Below are 19,873 nucleotides of genomic sequence, written 5' to 3'. Positions count from 1 at the left end.
GGGTTATTGAATATGGGCAGGATAATCGTATGACTGTACAGAATGTGGCAATTGTGTTCGGCCCAACGCTTCTTCGGCCAGAGATGGAGTCGGGGAATATCGCGATGCACATGGTCTTCCAGAACCAGATAGTGGAGTTCGTCCTGAACGAATACAACTATCTCTTCCAATAAACAGTAACAAACCTCCAGTGCAGACCTGGGCCAACATGTAAATGTGGTCAAATTGTTTAAAGAGATAGATTTACCTTTGCATTTGCACATCAGCAGCTTCAGTGTGCGATCTGGAAAGTTAAACTCCTTCTGTAAAATATGTGAAAGGGGTCTTCAAGTTTATTCAGACTAGGAAAGGGATCTTCACGTGCTCATCGCTGAGGATATTTGAAGCATGTTTAACCACTGTTTTATCTGGATTTTCTCTGTCGTGTGCAGCTTACACCGTTAGACCCTACGTTGGCAGTATTGCAGGAGAGGAAGTCGAGCTACATGGGTGTTGACAGGTGTTGTTTGGTTTACCGTTTCAAAGCCACTGAGCTTGTTTTGTGTGTGTGTGTGTGTGTGTGTGTGTGTGTGTGTGTGTGTGTGTGTGTGTGTGTGTGTGTGTGTGTGTGTGTGTGTGTGTGTATGGAGTGAAGACTGTAACAAATTGCTCTCCCTCCCTGGAACTCTAGGTGTCTAAATCTCACAAGTCACTTTCTGGAGATTTTATTTTATTGCTTTTTTTGTTTTGGTTTATCTAAATCTCAGTGATAATAGAACCAATAGGTCAAACTTGGAGAAATGCATTAATTCTCTCTTTAGCAAATTTTCTTTTATTGCTTTTATCTTTATTTTTAGTAATTTACAGTTTATCACTCATGGCAATATCTGAGATTCTATGCTAATATTGTTTCTTCTTTTTCGGCCTCATTTTTACGCAGGAATTTTATTGTAATATAGAAATGTGTAAAAAAATATATTAATACTTCTTGCTATGAAATAGATGATGGTGACTTAGAGTACTTGTGCAACTTGTAGATTATTTTCAACTGAAAACATCATTTTTCAATCATGCTGTACTTGAAGAAATTGTATAATAACAGCACAGAGATATAAAGTAGCAACAGTTTGAAATTCAGAACAGAAACATGGATTGTAGCTTTATGACATGTAAATAGAAATAGATGGCATATTTATGCTTCAAGTTGGTGAAAATGCACAAGTTATTCCATAATAAAATAACTTTGTTAAAAAAGGTTTATGTGTGTATGTTTTTTTCTTGCAATCATCAAGTCAAGTCAAGTCAAGTCAACTTTATTTGTCAATTCTGCCACATGTACAGGACATACACAGAATAGAAATTGCGTTACTCTCAAACCCTAGTGATTAGAAAAATGCAAATAAAATAATTAAAAAGTAAAAATTTAAATAAATACAATACAATTTTACGTATAACAAAAAAAAGCTATGCAATATACAATATACAATATTCAAGTAAGAAGGCATAGTGGTGCAAAATAGGCAAATAGTGCAAATGGAGATTTAGTAGTGTACGGTAAGAGATAGTGTAACAACAAAGTCTTATGAGGTAATGGCAGTCCAATGCTCCACAAAGTGACTGGAGCAGGCCAGTGAGTGCGTCAGAGAGTGAGTGTGTGTGTGTGTGTGACAGAGTTCAGTGAGACCGTGGTGGAGAAGAGGGGAGAGGGGGGCAGAATCGGGAGGGAGTTTAGCTTCCTGACAGCCTGATGGATGAAGCTGTCCTTCAGTCTGCTGGTCCTGGTCTGGAGACTCCGCAGTCTCCTCCCTGACGGCAGCAGCTTGAAGAAGCTTTGCATTGGGTGCGTGGGATCAGCCGCTATGCAAAGGGCTTTTTTAGTGAGACGGGTGCTGTAAATGTCCTGGAGGGAGGGGAGAGAGACACCAATGATCCTCTCTGCAGCTCTCACTATGCGTTGGAGGGTTCTATGGCAGGACGCATTGCAGGCTCCAAACCACACAGTGATGCAGCTCGACAGGATGCTCTCGATGGTGCCTCGATGGTGATCATGTGTTTATAAGCTGTAAATGGGAGAAATACATTTAAGAATTTGTTTTTTCATTAAAGCTGGCCTGTTACACTTGTCATGTATATTTTTATAATTGTGGATGTTCTCATAAATAATAATTTCCAAGGTTTCAAATAATGGGGTCAACATATATACAAGTAAACCATGTTATTCAAAAGTTCAAGCCTCAGACTGCTTTAAGCCCTCAGCTTGAAACAATTTTTCTACTCTTTGATTTGAGTTATCTTATCATTTTATGAAAATTTTAACTAAATATTAATCTAAAGTGAAAAACACTTTCGGTTAAATTAATATTCGACATTTGTTGAATAAAAAGGATTGCGTCATTATTCACTTTTAACTGTTCTTCATATATTTTATTGTCAAAGCAAATGGTTGCACAACTATTGTACAATTGCAATTAAACAAACTCTGGTTACACGTGCTGAAGAGGCTGAGGAAATAAAATGCTTATTTTATAAAAGGCTTTATAAATGCCAAAAGGTGTAACTTAAATATTAAATATTTAACACGGGTACAGGTCTTTAATTTAATCTACAAAATACATTTAAAAAATCATAAAGCTGATTTTTTTTGTAAATGCTGAGGTCTAAGTAAAAACAACAACAACAACAACGAAAACAAAAAAAAGTTAGAGAAAGAAATCTTTCTTCTTGCGATCCCCCAAATCGGAAGTTTATGAGTCGGACCATTTGGGAGGTTGGACGCGTTTCCGGGAGCTGTCAGCTGTGAGCACCCAACATATCCACTGCAATGAGTTTTGAGTGGCCGTGGCAGTACAATTTTCCACCGTTTTTCACGTGAGTCAGATGTTTCTCAGTATTTTTCAGAGCAGAGCTTGTGAACACGTAACTCAGTTTTCAGTATTTATTCATTTATGAGTCGGTGAGCGCTTATTTTCGTGCTAGCATCATGTTAGCACGCCAGCTAGCCAAACGAAACAGATTGCTAGGGAAGTGATTTTGCACTCACTGGCTTTCTGAAGTTTATTTAAAGTCTTTCTCGGTTTGTCTCAGTGGCTCGTTATGGCTAGACTTCAGGGGGCTATATTAAAACATTAACAGGCAAACAGTTCATCGTCGTGTGTTTGAAATTTGGGATTTCCACTGTTATCTCGAGTGAGCTTATTTAATGGGATGAGCTGCGAGATAGCGAGAACTCCACCTAGTTATCACCTAAAGACTTGCACGTTTTGGTGTAATAAAAGTCAGGAAGACCTCAGTGCTGAAATCCCTGTAAAACACTGCTGTCCCGATAAATCACCGGGAGAGCAACTTCCCGAAAGGGACATTTAAAGGGGCTGCTATTGTCTAGGCGGTCGAATATGATAGGGTAGGCTTGCAATAAAAGACTGGTTTTATACATGATATGTAAAAATGACTTTTAACCCGTTACAATATGACAGATATTAGGAAAGCAGCACATATGTATATACTTAAAAATGGAACACTTTGCTCTTATCTTAATCCCAGGTCAGTGTTAACATATCTGCCTATGGGTGCAGTTTGTCTTTTGTATTAAGTTTGTATTATGTTGCCAAACATTGCTCCTGCCTGCAAGAACACAAAATCAGGCAAAACGTTGGATTCTCATTTTAATCACTGTCCTTGCAATAAAAAGTCTTTAAGTAAAATCTGACCATCTACTGTCTTCTGCTTATTCTATATTACTGGCTTTTACTGGCTCAAAATAGGCTGGCAATTGAGTTTTTTCAGGTACATTGATCTAGCACCAATTTCAAACAACCATCACCTCAAGGCACTTTATATTATAAGGTAATGATGGTGTAATTTTGGAGAGAACATCCCAGTGATCCATTCCTTCCCTATCCCTTCTGAACCCAAGCTAGGAGCTGTTTGCACAGGAGACGATACTGATAATTGAAGGCTCTGTCTTCTATTATACTTTTACAAACTCTAGGAACTGCAAGTAACCCTATAGTCTCAGAGCAAGGTGCTCTGTTGGCAGGATATGATGCAATGAGGCCTGTAACAGATGATCAGAGTTGTAACCAATGGACAGGTGGCTAAGGGCGGGCACAAAGACTGTGAATCAAACTGGCTGAAGTGGACCCAAACTGATGAGTAGTTTTCCTTATAGCCAGTGTTTTCGCTCTAAAATATCAATAAATCATGAAACCACCTGTTTGCATAGTTTAAATGTGAAGAAGACTTTTGTTTTTAGAATGTCTCATATACCCCCTGTTTGTTTTGCACATCAATAGCACAGCTAAATTAAGAAGAAACTAAAATAAAAGCTGTCTCTGTGGGTAAACTGACAGATCTTTAAATATGGCAGATTTCTTGTAGACTTTGCTGTACCTGGAAAGCAGCCACCTCTCTTTTTAGCAGCAATACCTAGAACATGCAGGGGGGGAATCTAAAGAGGGGCATTGCATTTACTTAACTACACTTATTTTAAAGCTTAAATATATTTGTTTTTTCTGATGTTGATTTATTATCTAAATCTACTAAGAAATTATGGCACGTTCTTATAGACTAAGTCAGCTGTATATAAATTGAATTGAATGAATGCTTTATTGGCCATATGCAGGTTGCCCTGCAGAGGAATAGGATCCCCCCGACTTACACACACAACAAAGACATCACATGGGAATACAGTTGGAGATCGGCAGCGTTGCAGAGAAAACACTGAAAAATTACACAACAGTGGGAAAAGTACAAGAGGAAAATAAAGAGACCTCTTCTCACGCTGGGCACCTATGGGAGGACAGCATGAGAACAGGAAACAAAAAAAACTCCTCTGCACAGAGAGCACATTAATGTCCACATCACAACATTAGAGCACGTGACTAGCCACAGGGGTGGATAGGGGGGTGGGGGGTAATCCGAAGGAACACAGCAGTCGTCCTAAAGTAATTAAAATGGCTTTGTTGGAGATCAGTAAAACTATACAAGGGGTCAGTATGTTGGACACTGATGTTGGGGCCTGATGAGTCAAGACTTCAGGAGAAAGATTTTAAATAAACATCTTTTATTCTGGAACCAATGAAGAAAAGTAAAGAATTATTCATTATAAAACATTAAATGCTTACTAGATGAAGGCTTTTCGAGCAAACTGACTTTAATTAGAAATGCAGCGTTCATAAAAAAGCTTGATTATGTGATTAACGCTGTTTATGGTTAAGGAAAAATGTGTTTGTGTCTTTAACGTGCATTAAGTTTATTTTGCCCAAGCATTTGCGGTAATCTTTGCAGTAATCTCTTTGTGTTCTTTTCTGACAGACTACAGCCCAATGTTGACACGAGACAGAAGCAGCTGGCGGCATGGTGCTCACTGGCTCTGTCCTACTGCCGGCATCACAAGCTCTACACGCTGGATGTCATGGAGGCTCAGGAAAGCCCCATGTTCAACAACAAGAAGATAGAACGTATCCTGAAAGTCAACCTGTGGTTCCTTTTTAAGGGAGTGTTCAATTATTTTAATGTTTTTTTTTTGGAAAAATATTTGTTTGTTTTTAGTTTAAATCCTTTATTTTTTATATATTACAATTGCTAAATCTCTTGTGAAGAATTTATAGTTCAGAGATATTAATGTTGACACATATTGCAGTCACTGTAGTTTTTAGGACAGAGCCACCTCCCCCTTTCTCTCTCTGCTTGACTGATTTATTTTGAGGTTTCCCTCTTGATTCGGGCCTGATACAAAGCTGTCTTCAGAGACTGAGGTCATAACATGATCACTGAATTTTATTTCCCAGCTAATCTGTGCCGAGGGCAAGATAAGGCATTTTAAACACAACTGGCATGAAGATGCTTATTGTGCCATTGCACATTAGCCTTAACTGAATCCCAGGAAAACTGTCAATGGAAGCAATTCAAGTTGTTTTTGAGGAACTGAGGAAAAAAGGTGAATTTTATTCACTTTACCTGCCAGCATAGTGTCATGATAAGAAAAAAAAAATCTTATTGTGTAACGTTGATAAGTGAAAAGCATTCTTGTTGTCTTCAGGCAACCTCGAGTGGTTGGACAAAAACAAGTCTCGGTGTTTAGTCATGTGGAGACGACCAGAGGAATGGGGCAAGTTAATATATCAGTGGGTGAGTCATCAAATTACAACACATACTGCCACAAACTGTTCTTTTTATATATGTGTGTGTGTATATATATATATATGTGTGTGTGTATGTTTATTAAGGTTTTGTGCTTTTTTTCCCCTGATGTTTTAAAACTAGATATGATGAATGAGCAGTGATGGGTAAGATGTTAGTAAATGGGGATAACCTGGGTACTCCTCCTTTCCAACTCCAAGAACATCTGTAATTTACAAAATAAGCTTGAGGTTTTTATTAAGATGGTCTGAAAGGAGTGACTAAGCCCAAAATCTGATTAGGAAAGTGTTTACTGAGTCACAGAGCAGAAACAACCAACACTTGTTCTCCCATAGACTTTTATACAACTTTAACTCTTTTTACTGCCCTCTGTTGATCATTAGCAAAAATGCATGTTTAAGGCCACACTGGCTTCACTGTTTATCCCTGCTTCACTCTGTTTAGAGTGACTGGCACACATGGATATAGAAACATGTATCTTCAGCTGTTTTACAAGGTCATTCGTTGATATTACCGCATCCCCAACCAACAAAATCCATAAACCTTTTTCTTTAACTCCAAAACTATGACTGTATGATTATTGGGGTTTTCCCTCGAGTATTTGTAAAATAAAACACCTTAAGAAGATTCTTCTTGTGAGTTGATGGTATATAATTAAACTTTAAACTGAAAAATGAAGATCTGAAGACTTTTCTGAACTTTATTTTTAGAATATCAACTCTCATTCTCGCAATATCATACAATTGATTGTCCCAAAAATCAGAATATAATTAGGAAAAAAGGCTTTTAAATACACTGCCCCTGTTTCCTGGAATAATCAGCAGAAGGAACTGAAATTATTAGAACTGGTTACCATGTGGGAGTTTAATTCCATCTTAAAGGAACGAAAGAATTACTTTTTTTACTCGGTGTGATTGTTTTTAATTTCGCTCTTAATTGATCTGTTATTGTATATTTTTCATGTTTGTGTGGGATATTGTATTTGTTTTAAATGTTATGTACTGATGTGGTAATTTTGTTGCCATGATGCCAGGTCTCTCTTCGAAATGATAATTTTAATCTCAATGAGAGTTTTACCTGGATAAATAAAGGACTAATAAAAACATCAAACTGAATTAAAACCAAGCCTTAACCAAACAAGTCTTCAAACTAAGGGTCCAGAAAGTTTTAACTTCTCATCCTTCAGGTAGTCTATAACTCTCATAAATATAGCTGATCAGGTACACTATATTTTCGTTTATAAATTTATATCATTTTACCTATTTATTGCCTTTAGCCTCACAAATTACTTAAATCATTTTGTTTGGTTGCAGTTCTTGTAAAAACTGGACCCCACACTGCCTGTTCTGAACCCACATTTTGAACAACGATTATTCCTTTCTGTCTGTTCTCTCTTCAAAACAGAAACTTAATGATTAACTGCATGCGATGCATTTAGAAGAAATGGCAGCTTTAAAAAACATCTGTTTCACTTTCTCCAACTTTCAGTTAGTTTAATTCAGTTTCTGCTTTTTTTTTTTTTTGTACGTTCAGGTTATAAGACTGTTTACCACTTCATGTGTCAAATTAAGAAATTATAATAAAATAGAATAAGACTTGTGGTCAAGGTTCCAAATTAGTACCTTCAAAGATCCAAATGGGTATAGTTTTTTTTTTTCCCCCCCATTTTTCCAGTAAGTCTGGGAAGCCTATCAGCTACATGTCTGTAAGGAGGGAAAATAATCATGTAATAAAAAGGATCTAGTGCGTTTTGATGCCATTTACAGATGTGCCGTATTCTTTCTTGTGCTGTTCATGATAGAGATTGGCACACAGATGGTGTTGGTGAAGGTTAATGGAGCACATCTTCAGGGCTGTGGGTGTACGTCACAACCGCTGTGGTTGTGTAAACAATTTAAACACGACTGCTGTGCTGTTTTGTACACCTTGTACTTCTGCACACATATTGTAGGTGTTACCTGCGACATAACGAGAAGGCCAGTGTTGTATTCATCGACCACTTGGGCTCTCTTTGCTCCTTGTGCTTAAAAAAAAAAAAAAAAAGCAGCCCGCGCTGGCACGAGTGCAGAGCCACTGCTGACTTCTTGAGGAGCAGCACACTTTTAGACAGGTTAGAACTGATCATTAGCAACAGATGTTGGGATAATTTCTCTAGGGACAAAACCATGGTGGACAGAATCTGTGTCCTGCATCTGCTAGTTGTTTGTGAATTTCTTGCTTTAGCTCCTGCATTAGTAACCTAAGCAAGTGGTTTCAACCTTTGGACCAGAAAGTTTGTGGTGCTGGGCAGGTTTATGGCACTTGCATCTGTCTGATTTTGTGTAAAAATGTGTGAAAATTGTTCCAGATTGTATACTGGGGTTGTGGTAATTGAAAAGGAGTGAAACTGGTTTGAACATGTTTATATTTTCAGTGTCAAAAGCATATGTCTGTAAATATTCTATATTTTGCCAACAAATCCAATGGAAACAATCAGTGATTTGTTTTATTAACAAGTATTGTTTGCACATTCATTCTTTACTGCTGGGTCATGAGGGGAGGGTCAAAATTATAGCCTTCAGCGATATTAAATAGGATTGAAGCTACAGACAAGCTAGAAACATCTGAAAATACAGTTGGGTTCATAAATAATCCACCACAGTGGATTTTAAGTGAAACAACAGAAATACAGACCTAAAGCTGTAATTCAAAGGTTTTAACAGAATTTTGACACTAAGTGTTTGGTTATTAAAGCCATTTTTATGCACAGTCCCTCATTTTCACAGACTTAAAAGTAACTGGACAATTGAGTGGGATGGGGGGAAAATCAATACAGCATAGTATCGCAATATTTTGCATGGTAATATTGTATCAATACAGGGACACCAAACATCAATATTTTATTAAATAAATAAAATACTTTGGGAATAGTTTATATTTTTATCCACAATTTCATCATCTAGAATAAAATGGGGGTCTTTTTCTTTAAAAAGCTGCTTTTTTTTTTTTTTTTCGTAATAAAGAAAATTATTCTCTGTCACCTTAACGCATCTGTAAATGTAACCATTATATCTTTTTCCGACATTTTAGGTTTCCAAAAACGGTATGGTCAACTCTGTGTTTACACTTTATGAGCTGTCCAATGGTGATGACACAGAAGGTGAAGGTATGGCACCGTTTTAAAGTTTTCCACATGGAGAAAGCACCCATAAAACCCAGCTCGCGTTAAAGTAAACATAACATAACACAGTGGCGAGAAAGGCTTTTATTAATGCTGGCTGTACAGTAGGTTTCCAGTCCTAGTTTGTTTTAACTGTTTGATTTGTGTTGTTTACTCTGTTTCCTGTTTCTGCATTTCACCTAGCTGTAGTCCCAAATTGCTTCTTTCATCTCTATTTTTGCACGTAAAGCACTGTTTAATGTTAATAAATGCCATGCTAATGAAATGTGCTGCACACATTGACCCAAAATATTATGAAGATATCAGCTTAATATACTGCTTATCCTTTAAGTGCTTAAAAACATCTCTGACCTGCCAAGGCATGGACTTGAAAGAGACCCTGTGGTATCTAAACCTTTTGCCCGTGACTGGGAGCCAAAAGGTCTTGCTGTGTCAGAGATTCCTGTTCCTTAATAATTTGGCTCTTGTCAGAGTGGCTCGGATACCTGCCCATTTTTTACTTGTTTTCTTGCATAGCACACCCTAACCCTACAGGGAACCTATTATACTTACTTCCAGCTACATATGTTTAATCTTGGCCTCCACTAGACCAGATTTGCATGATTCACAGCTTGAAAATAATCCTTATTTACCAAATACCGAACCTTGATGGGGCCTTCAGTTCATGGACTGACTGAAGTATCAAGTATCATACATAGCCAAGAGGAGTGAAAAATGTGTTTGGTGCAGCCCCTGAAGCCTGAGACTTTGATTTATTTGGAACTTTGGCACAAAGATTAACGCTCACAACAAGCGGTGAATTCTGGATTCGAATTCCACTTTCTGTACAGAGTTTAAATGTTTGCCCTGTGCCTCTGTGTGTTCTTTCCAGGTATTCTGGGCTCTTCCCTTACAGTCCAAAACATGCACATTAGGTTAATTGTCACTGTGTGTGAGCGTTATTATAAACCGGTGATCCCATCCCTCCTATCTGGCATCACTGCAAAGAGTCAACACTTATCATATAAAACTATGCTGCTGGTCCTCCAAGCAGCATGCTTGAAATTGGCTCTGATCCCCTAAGGCGTGGACTCTGAAGTTGCCCTGTGGTACTCAATCCTCTGCTGCTAATTGAGAACACCCCATAAGCCCTCCTCGTTCTTAGTGACCTAAATAATTTGGCTTCTTTGAGAGTCACTCAGATATTTAGCCTATGTTTTTCCCAGATCCAACACATTAACCAAGTGTTCCCTTGCTCTCTTAGGCAGATATTTCCAGACTTGAAATGCAGGTTTGTTATGAGATAATAGTTGTTATTCACCTCATATTTGAGTGATCGGTGTTTTGACTCATTGATTAGTTTATTTGATTTTCTTATAGCTTGTAATCCTTTTTCTCCAGAGTTCCACGGTCTGGAGGACTGGATGCTGCTTCGCTCGCTGCAGGCTTTACAGACAGAAGGCAAAGCCGAGCTCTTCACCATGGATGATGGAAAAGGCGTCAAGTTCTTCTAAAACTGTGCTGGAATCACACACCCTCTGTCTGGGAGCCCTCATACTGTACTTTACAGACAAATTTTTATTAAGATTTAGCCATTTAAGGCTACATAAGGTGCACCTCAATACCGAGTCTAGTGGATGCTGGTCCTCTAATTGTTGTTGCCTTTTGATTCAAAGCCTTCTCTTACTGGAAGAGAACCAATATCATTTCTAAGTGTTTGGGGGGGGGGGGGCATTTTAGATCATGCTACTTGTAAAGTCGTCATAGGTAGCATTTGTTGCCATTTAACCATGCAATGAATATCAGGGCACTAAATACTGTCATGTCTGAGTACTTTAGGGGAACATCTTTCCCTGCCCGCTTTAACTTTACTCCATCTTTATTATTGTAAATGCATCTACTTTTATTCTCATTTTTCTCTGTTAACAAATTTACTCTGTAAAAATAGCTGTGGATCTTTGCTCGGCTGTTATTCCTCTGTTCCAACCAGACATACCAAGAAATTCCAGAAAGCAACACCAGAGGGACTTTTTATTTTGAGAGTAAATGCTTCCAGAAGAGGAACACAACAGACGCTTGAGCCAGTCTTGGCTTGACTCAGCTGCGTGTAATAATAGTGGACTTCATGTACAGATTGCTGTATCCTATTATTGTGCAGTAGCTACTGTGATGCTCCTGTTATCTTTATCTCTGTCTATATTCAACTTCTTTTTCATATCCTGTAGGAAATAAATTAGACATTTGTTAAATTTTCTGGCTATTTCCTTTCTTTCACGTGCATCGACGTTTTGTTGTGTGAAAAACACGAGTGAGGACTTCAAAAGCTTTGCAGAGTGCAGACTGAAACTGCAGCAATGATGATGTTTTGATCTCCTTGCTGCAGCTGTATTAAAGTACTGCATACTGACATCATGTGCTGTGTATTCCCGCCTGTGGAGGGATGATACAGCTCCAGAGAATTGTGCGTGTCTTTGTGGATAAAACCTTGTATGTTCTCTTGTGGGGCAGGTGGGGCCCAGTGTGGCCTTGGCTGATAATGGTGTACTGTGTACACACCGGCTCACTCCTTGGCGGCCGCTTGTCGGGGCCTGGGGCCTGGGGCTCGCTCGGGCCCCTTTGGAGGTGGGGTGCCCCCGGCCTCTCGGCCTAGGGCTCGGTCACTCAGGCGCAGCTGGGGGCCGGCGGAGCTCACGGGCGCGTCACTGCAACCCCCCCTGGCTTCTGCTCCGCGGCTGCTGAGTGAGCCCTCATCTGGGACTCTCCTCAGCTCTTACTGGAACAGTGGCGCGGCTGCCCCTCTGTTGGTCTTCCATGGTCTCTTGTGTTCTGGGGGCCTCTGGATGTCTGGAGTTTTGATCTCCTCCATACCCGCTTCACACCCTGGAGGATGGGGCTGTGGCCCCCCCACACTCCCTAGCAGATCATTACATGGAGAAACCTTTGGAATGCAAGCATGCTGATCCACACAGGTATGCACACATGGGTATTCACAGACGCGGACTAAAGCTTTCTTGGCTGCTGCCTCAAAGCACACTGTGCGCTGTCTATCTTGCGTGCTGCACAATATCGTTTATTACTTAGTAAATACTGATATCTATGACTAGCTAGTTTATTGTGATGGTGCTTTGTTTTCTCTATTATTATGTTGCTCTTTGTTGTTTGCTGTCTCCTCTGTTTGTTTGTTTGTTTGTTTGTTTGTTTTTTCTCCATACAGGTGACCCAGGAGTTTTTTTTTTTTTTGTCTCTCTTCCCCCCCCTTCTCACCGTCTCTTCTCCCCTTGGGTTTTCTTTCTTTCTCTCCCCCTCTCTCTCTCATTCATTCCCCCTGTCCTATTTATTAAAAAAAAAAAAAAAAAAAAAAAAAAGATAATGGTGTACTGTTTCACGAGCAGCAGCCCCCCCCCCCCCCCCCCTGTAGGCCAGGCGCGGGTGCGCATCCTCCACCTTTGGGCAGCATATCGCTTTCCACAAATGAGGACAGCCTTGGCTCATAAAATGACTCATTGTTTTTATCTAATTTCAGAGGAAACTGAGGAGGAGTTCTTTTGATCAGCGGGGGGCCAGTTGAAAGTGTGGACATTCTGTTCGCCAGCAAGCTTAAAGTCAACCAGCTGAAGAACCTGATCGCCAAATTAATACAAAGTGTCATAAAAGGCAGCTTATGGATTGTTTCTCAAAAATTTAGAGTCACTCCCACAGTTGAGTTTTGAAGATATTCTTTTAATCGGATAAAACAAATCAAAACTTAATAACACTTGCGGTTCAAAATGATAAATTACCAAACACTCATCTTATTATAATTACTCCCTCTGGATTGCCCTATTGGCGCGTGAAAGCTGCGAGGGGGCGGAGTTGGAAGCGCGCACTGGGAGCGCACAGGACGAACTGCCCTCCGGAGCTTTGTTGATATTGGCAGTTCAGACCTTTCGCAGTAGGTTATGGCAAAAGCTTTCAGAAAGACAAGAAGAAGAAGACGAGAGGACCACACGAATCACTTGAAAGAAACTATGCATTAATGTGCGTGGAGCGTTCAAGTGACATGTTTTTTACGCAGTGAATGTGCTGAGTAAGTGTATTTTCCTCACTTTTCTGTTTTTTTACACGCTTTATCTGTCATATACTTCTAAGGCTGGTTACCACTACAGGCACTACAGTAGTTTACACGTTTCCGACTATCGTCTCTAATCTTGTTTTCCTTAGATATGGCTGTTATTCAGTCTCCAGTCTTTTGTTTTAAAGCCACTGACTTAACTGACATCATGGAAAAGTAACCTCAAATATAAAGTAACGGTGCTCTGCTGTCCTACTGTTATTTCCATATTTAGGCTCCAAATCAGGTTGAACCTGCCACAATGTCTCATGCACAAGTAGAGATACCAGGACGCGGGTTCCCGGGGCTCTCCGTGGATATGACCGACGACTGTTTGTCCCGAGTCCCATCCGTGCTGAGGACGCACGGGCTGGGCGCACGGAGGAACTCCTACGGCCTGCAGAAAATTAGTATGGACATTGATTCTCCCCTATACAGCGGTGTACTTTCCAAAGCCTTATCGTGGTCGGCAGAAAATATTCTCTCTCTGCCCGAGTCCAGAGCAGAGGAAGAAAAAACAGACGACACCCCGCCGTCCGCGTCTCCGGTTTCCAGCTCCAGCACGTGCCGCCAGGACCCCGACGCCGGGTCCGTCGGTGGCAACTGGAAACCTGTTGCCAGATCCACTCCTCAAGATCCCAGCTCGGACTCTGAAAACGAACTTCATAATAAACAGCAAAAGATTCTGTCTCGCATCACGTTTGACACTCAGTGGGAGCAGGAAGAAAAGGAGGACGTGGAGACTAAAGCGGTGGCAACATCTCCTGATGGAAGATATCTCAAATTCAACATAGAGATTGGAAGGGGGTCTTTCAAGACGGTCTATAAAGGGCTGGACACAGAGACTACAGTGGAGGTGGCATGGTGTGAGCTACAGGTAGGATGCACACTGGGTCTGTTCACAGCATATTCCCATCTATGTACAACTTCACACAAACGATGCATTGGTTTCCAGGACTTTTAAATCTACCTTTCCTAAAATGAACACTAGGCCAAGTGTGTAAGCTGATGCTTTTCTTGATTTCCTGGCCCACTTGCTGCTCTAATTCCTCCCTCAGGGCATCAGGGTTGATGTCAGGCAGCTAATCTACTGTATATTATTCCCCACTGACCTTGAGTTAGTTGTGTCAGGCACTTGCATGGTAAGGCAGGTCATCCTGTTAGCAGTCAGCTCCAAGCTGAGCTACAGTACTCTGCTTGTCATGAATCCCCTCTAATCTGTTTTCATTAACAACCAGTGACACTGGGGCTCTCTGAAGGCCTCACGTGACAGCTAAGAACATCTGAAAGGTAATAGATCAAGTTTTTAGGAACATACCATCAGTGGTTGTGTTAAAAAGTAAATGTGATGTGGGGCTTGTGAGATGAAGTTCTGCTTGGTGGTCTGGCCTTGCAGGGCATAATGCCCACGTGTATCATGTAAACATAAAGTAAGGCAGACGACTGAAGAGGCAGGCTTCAGTAAAACTGTAGAAGTGTCAGTACTTTTTATGCCATAGCATTTGGCGCACAGCCTTGAAACAGCCTGGGCAACAGCTGACACTTCTCTTGCTTACATGGTTTGATAGCACAGTTGTGGATTTAAAGATTAAAACTGTAAGTCCACTCTTAACATTTGCAGTTTTGTGTGTGTGTGTGTGTGTGTGTGTGTGTGTGTGTGTGTGTGTGTGTGACGTGGATGGGTGTCAGTAACTGGCAGCCACATGAGCTTTGAAGCTGTGTCCTCATAGCCTTTAAATGTCAAATTAAACCATGTGACAAGGATATTGCACTATATACATGCTGGCAATGTTTACTTTTGTTTTGATTCAAACACACTGGAAGTTTTTTTTTTAAGATACATCTTCATTTAAAAGCACTCTTTACTGAATTAAAAAAAATGCACAGAGCTACTTTTTGTTGTGCAGTTATTTTCTACAGAAGCCATCGGAGTGCAGATAATAAGAGAATGTATGGGCATGAAGGGAATCTGCCCTTAAGGCTCAAGCTCTAGCACCTTCTGCCTCAGAGCCCACCTGTCTGTCAAGTCACACAACAGGTATCTGTTAACAGGAAGCAGATGGAGAGTCACACAGGCTCCTGCTTGGGGCACAGATGACCCATTACCTGCATCATGCAACACAGGCACTGATGTTTCACATGTTTGAGTCAAATAAACGCATTGGTCCATTGGGGTACTTTGTGGTCAGACATAACCCTGATTTTACCTTCTGTGGAGTGAAAAGTACAGCAATCTTTTTTTGTGGCTCTGTGTTGGAAACAAGCATGCTATTTCATCTCTTTACTTGAGACATGAGTCCAGTTAAGCTCCTTAATCACTCCTAATAAGCTTAAAGGTGACCACTGTTGATATGGTTACTGCTGTGATAATTTAACCTCAAAGAGACGGACTCAGATTCAGTTCCATTTCTTAAGTGAAATCACCACCCCGTCCACCTTTTGATGCTTAAGTGAAACTCAAAAGCTGAGTGTTGGTGGCTAAACAGAGATCGCTCCTGTAATGTTGATGGAGCAGCAGTGGAAGGTGCGTCACTGCAACTCAGGTAGAAATGCCTTAAGCTCTTTTAACTATGTATTACAGAGCCTGAGCTCTAATCTGCCGGATGTTCTAAGCTGTTCAGAATACAGAACAGGTTTTAAAGCACATCTAGTTATAGAGATCAGAACTTCAATTCATCATAATTGTCACTGTGACACAGAGAGGTGTTCTTTTGTGAATGGTTGGGCTGCATTGTTATGCTGAATGCATTGCAGTCTGGGCGGCGTCTACAGGGAGGCATTGTGCGATCACGTAAAAGGTAAAGAAAACATGCCGAACCCTCTGTGACATGAGACATTAAAGCCACTGAAAACTTTTGTGTGCTGTCTCTCTTCATAAACCAAATGAAGGCTTGTACTAATACAGAGAAAAGTAGTCCCTCACTAGAATCAAAGCTTCCTTAAGCTTACAAAACCCCTGAAAGATATAAACGCTGTGAAATCATACACATGTCTGAGGAAGATCACTAGTTTGAGTGTGTTGGAGCTTTTCTGCTGTTTTCTTATAGACTTCTTTTTGTATCCAGCGCCAACATTGTAAGTGAGGGCTTTTAATTTCACTCTTTATTATTTAAAACATGAATGATTTATTGACATTCACAACATTACCAGCCAGTTGAAGCACAGATAAGAAACTTTCATGCAGTTCATAAAGTGTTGTCTATTTACACTTTGTGTCCAGGAAGCAAAACATCCTGGTATTTTGTTGTTTAATAGTCACGCTTATACAATTTGTTTCTTTTATATGTTAATGCAAAACATTTCTGGATCATGTGTTATCAGATTTCTTTTTAAATTCTCAAATTTCATAATTAATGCTGGGTGAGCTTCAAAAATAAGGAACTGATCAGAATCAGTACTTGATTACTTGCTCTTATGTGATCTTTGCTATTTTGGGTTTAAGATCAAGTGCAAACAGTCAGATATTGCTCATCCATATCCTTTTGTTCTTCCTAATCACATGTTGTGCTGAGTACACACACCTTATCAATGCATTTAAAACCGGATGGACATGGCAAAAATATCACTAACTGATTATATAAGTCTGCTGGCAAGCTGATAAAGTAACACCCAGTGGGTGCTGCAGAACATTTTAAAACAAACTGTACCCAAACACTTGTGCCGATTGTTTGGTTATCTTTAGACGCTCAGTTGCATCTGCCACACTTCTCACATTTTTTTCTCTTCATCCAAATCGCCATTAAAGTCGCCCTCGTAGTTCTTGCATAAGCACTGCAAATTTTACAGAATCCTCCACATTTCTGTGGAGGATTCTGTAAAGTTCTTTCTTTCTTTTCTTTTTTTTTTCTTTTTTTTTTTTAAAGAAAGAAGACTTAGTCTACATCACATCGCAGATGCCCATGAAGCAGGATAAAAAAAACTAGTTCCACTTGTACTTTTGGTCATTTTGTGTATTTGTTAGTGTTGGTGTCACTGCACTGGTCATTCAGCCTCCAGACCTCTTAATGGCTGCATACATCTCTTACCTATGGATAAAACAAGAGTTTAAATGCTGCTTGATAATGTTGCTTTACAGGTGGCAGCTACCTAGCAACTGCTCACCCACAGGTAATTCAGGTGCCATATAGGTATTGACCGCTGAGCTTTTAAGTTAATACAGAGGAAATGAAAAATTGATGAGCTGTTGTGTGGCCCTCTGTTCCTCCCATTCATATACTGTTCTCACTGCACTGCATTGAGTCAAAAGGAAGAGTTGTTGTTACTGCGTCTAAAATGCTGATCGTTGCATGGATTAATGAGCTTGGAGGTTCAGCACCTCACAAGTGACTGCAACAGCACACCGAGCTACTTAGTAACTGATAGGAATGAGTTCACTGAGGCACATATCCTTTTTGGTGATCCTTTGAAAAGGGCATATGTTGCACAATACCTGATCTTATTCAAGGGCAGCACTTTCCAGCAGTTCTCTCCAACCTTGCCCCCTCAGCGTCTCAGGCACTTTTATACGCTTGGTTCATTTTTAAACATAAACCAACACAGTTTCTGTTATCGTGCAGTGTTTTTATGAGGGCTGTTATTAATGGAAGGCTGGCCTTAGCACCCACAACCAATTAATACCAGGTCCTCAGATGCATAAATACGGGCTGAAAGACCGTTTTCTGCTGATTAAGAGAAACCAGATCTTTAAAGTTGGTGCACCCTGGAGGTTTTATTGATGGTCACAAACTGTTTAAGAGGATTTTTTTTCCTCAGCTAATGCTTCTTCTAAAACAAATAAAACTTAATGCTGTTGAAGCATGTAGATTGGGCTGTTATTAACCATTTCTTTAGTGGTTTTTACCCATTATAAACTGGTAGTTTTCATACAGAAAACTACAGAATGCTCACACAGGCTAGCTTGTCCAGTATTTTTCCAGATATAAACAATGAATTCATTAAAACATGCACAACTAATGAATTGATATTGAAAATAACTGCCTGTTGTTTCAGTGCTTTATTCCTTTTGCCGCTAGTAAACATAGTTCCTGTGTCTAGGTGCAAAAAAAAGGAGGGTAGATTGTACATCAGCCGAGTTGTAGTAAGACCTGGAAACATTACTGAAGCAGTGAAACTGGGCTCTTGATGTAGTGTTTACGTTTTAGCTCAGAGTTTTAATACTCATATCGAAGTAGCAGATTAAATTAAAGCTGTAAAACCTTATTAATGTCTTGCTACTGTGTCCGTATAGTTATGAGGCTAAACAAAAAGGCATAAATCTAGTTTGGCACGCCCCAAGATTTCTGTTGCCCCCCCCCTCTCTCACTCATGCTAGCCTGGGTTTCATAGTATAAGCCTGGCTGTGTAACTTTTATCTGGATGTGGCTAGTGTTCACTGACAAGCCATGGGCTTCCTATCAGCTCTACTGTAGCCAACATCAACATGGTCTTTCCTTGTAAGGCCCAAAGTGCACCCAAAATCAGCTTATCAGGGCGAGCCAATGTTCTGTGAGTAGAAAGTTAAGAAGGCGCACAGTGATAGCCTACATGTACACATGGCATAACGTCATTTTGATGTGGGGCCCGCTGTTTGTTGTTTTGTTTTTTTCCTTTACTGAGCACGTTGGTCACCTGTGAAATTTGTACTGTACTGAATGTGCACGTCTTGGTGATTGCTCTGCAAGATACAGCTTGTCTGTATCATTCAGCATACTGACAGCACTGTGCCTAGATAGCAGTGTCTCATTGGCTGCTGTTGATAACAGGTTAGTGAGGGTGGATACTGTAGCTGCAAGCAGAGGCAGCATGAGGCTCTTTGTTTAGGGGCTTTGAGCCCAGGGCCATTGGGTGTGTTTGTGTGTTTACACTGGAAACCATAGTTCTTGTGTAGGTATAAAGGTGAGCGTGTGTGTTTTGTTTTTTTTGTTTTTTTCTATTTGCTTGATGGACTGGTTACTGTACCGTGGACCTGTCACTCACCTAATCCATACACAAGGAGACTGCTTATTGATGCTTTCTTAGACATAAGTTCCAGAAGTAGGACCCGCTTGATTAAATAATAGTTTAACTTTGTAATCCACAGTTATACGTTTAATCTTAGATACTAATCAAAAGTTTGGGAGTGTTAAAAGTCTTCTTATTCATCAAAGAAAATCATATTAAATATTGTCTAATACAGAAGAAACTGATCAGAAATCTTTCTTTTAAAGACTCATGTTTTCTTTTAATGGAATGGAGAGGAACCCAGGTCAGATCCACACACTGGAGAGATTACATCTCTCAGAAGGCTTGGGAACACCTCGGTGTTTCCCCCCGGAAACATTAGAGGTGGTGGGCGAAGAGAGGGAGGTCTGGGCGTCTCCTGCTCAGATTGATGCCCAATAACCCAGATCCAAAAATGGATGGATGGATGGTCACAGAAGCATCTCTTGTCTCTCTCCCAATGGCATACATTAACTAATACAAATTTAATATGTTACAATTTAATTAATCATTTTAACTGATAATTAAGGAAGCAACAAATCTAGCTAATTCACTGCCAGCGCTCC

General features: G+C 40.1%; 3 protein-coding genes across 4 annotated transcripts in view; all 3 read left to right on the top strand.

Moving 5' to 3' along the window:
• arhgap27 (Rho GTPase activating protein 27) overlaps nt 1-1,239 on the top strand; it is a 31,516-nt gene extending 30,277 nt beyond the window's left edge. Inside the window, exon 18 of the mRNA XM_086304233.1 lies at nt 2-1,239. Coding sequence (XP_086160359.1) covers nt 2-173 — 172 coding nt within the window. The 3' untranslated portion in view covers nt 174-1,239. The remainder of the gene's footprint in view (nt 1) is intronic.
• Nucleotides 1,240-2,733: 1,494 nt separating this feature from the next.
• On the top strand, nt 2,734-11,508 carry vps25 (vacuolar protein sorting 25 homolog). The gene is made up of 6 exons (XM_086304232.1): nt 2,734-2,847; nt 5,293-5,438; nt 5,864-5,917; nt 6,020-6,108; nt 9,190-9,265; nt 10,661-11,508. Exons 1-6 carry the CDS (start codon nt 2,801-2,803, stop codon nt 10,771-10,773), a joined length of 525 nt encoding a protein of 174 aa, XP_086160358.1. The 5' UTR covers nt 2,734-2,800; the 3' UTR covers nt 10,774-11,508.
• Nucleotides 11,509-13,161: 1,653 nt separating this feature from the next.
• Nucleotides 13,162-19,873, top strand: part of wnk4a (WNK lysine deficient protein kinase 4a) — a 50,082-nt gene continuing 43,370 nt past the window's right edge. For both annotated transcript variants that reach the window (XM_086304226.1, XM_086304225.1), the window contains exons 1-2: nt 13,162-13,325; nt 13,585-14,226. In XM_086304226.1, coding sequence (XP_086160352.1) covers nt 13,612-14,226 — 615 coding nt within the window. In that variant the 5' untranslated portion in view covers nt 13,162-13,325; nt 13,585-13,611. The remainder of the gene's footprint in view (nt 13,326-13,584; nt 14,227-19,873) is intronic.

The sequence above is a fragment of the Aulonocara sp. 'chitande type north' Nkhata Bay genome, linkage group LG8, assembly GCF_057382095.1.
Source record: "Aulonocara sp. 'chitande type north' Nkhata Bay isolate Kocher_YH1m ecotype deep benthic linkage group LG8, A_spYH_male_GT1.1, whole genome shotgun sequence".
Lineage (NCBI taxonomy): Eukaryota > Metazoa > Chordata > Actinopteri > Cichliformes > Cichlidae > Aulonocara > Aulonocara sp. 'chitande type north' Nkhata Bay.
Note: the sequence above shows the minus strand (reverse complement) of the source record. Positions and strands in the feature narration are given on the sequence as shown.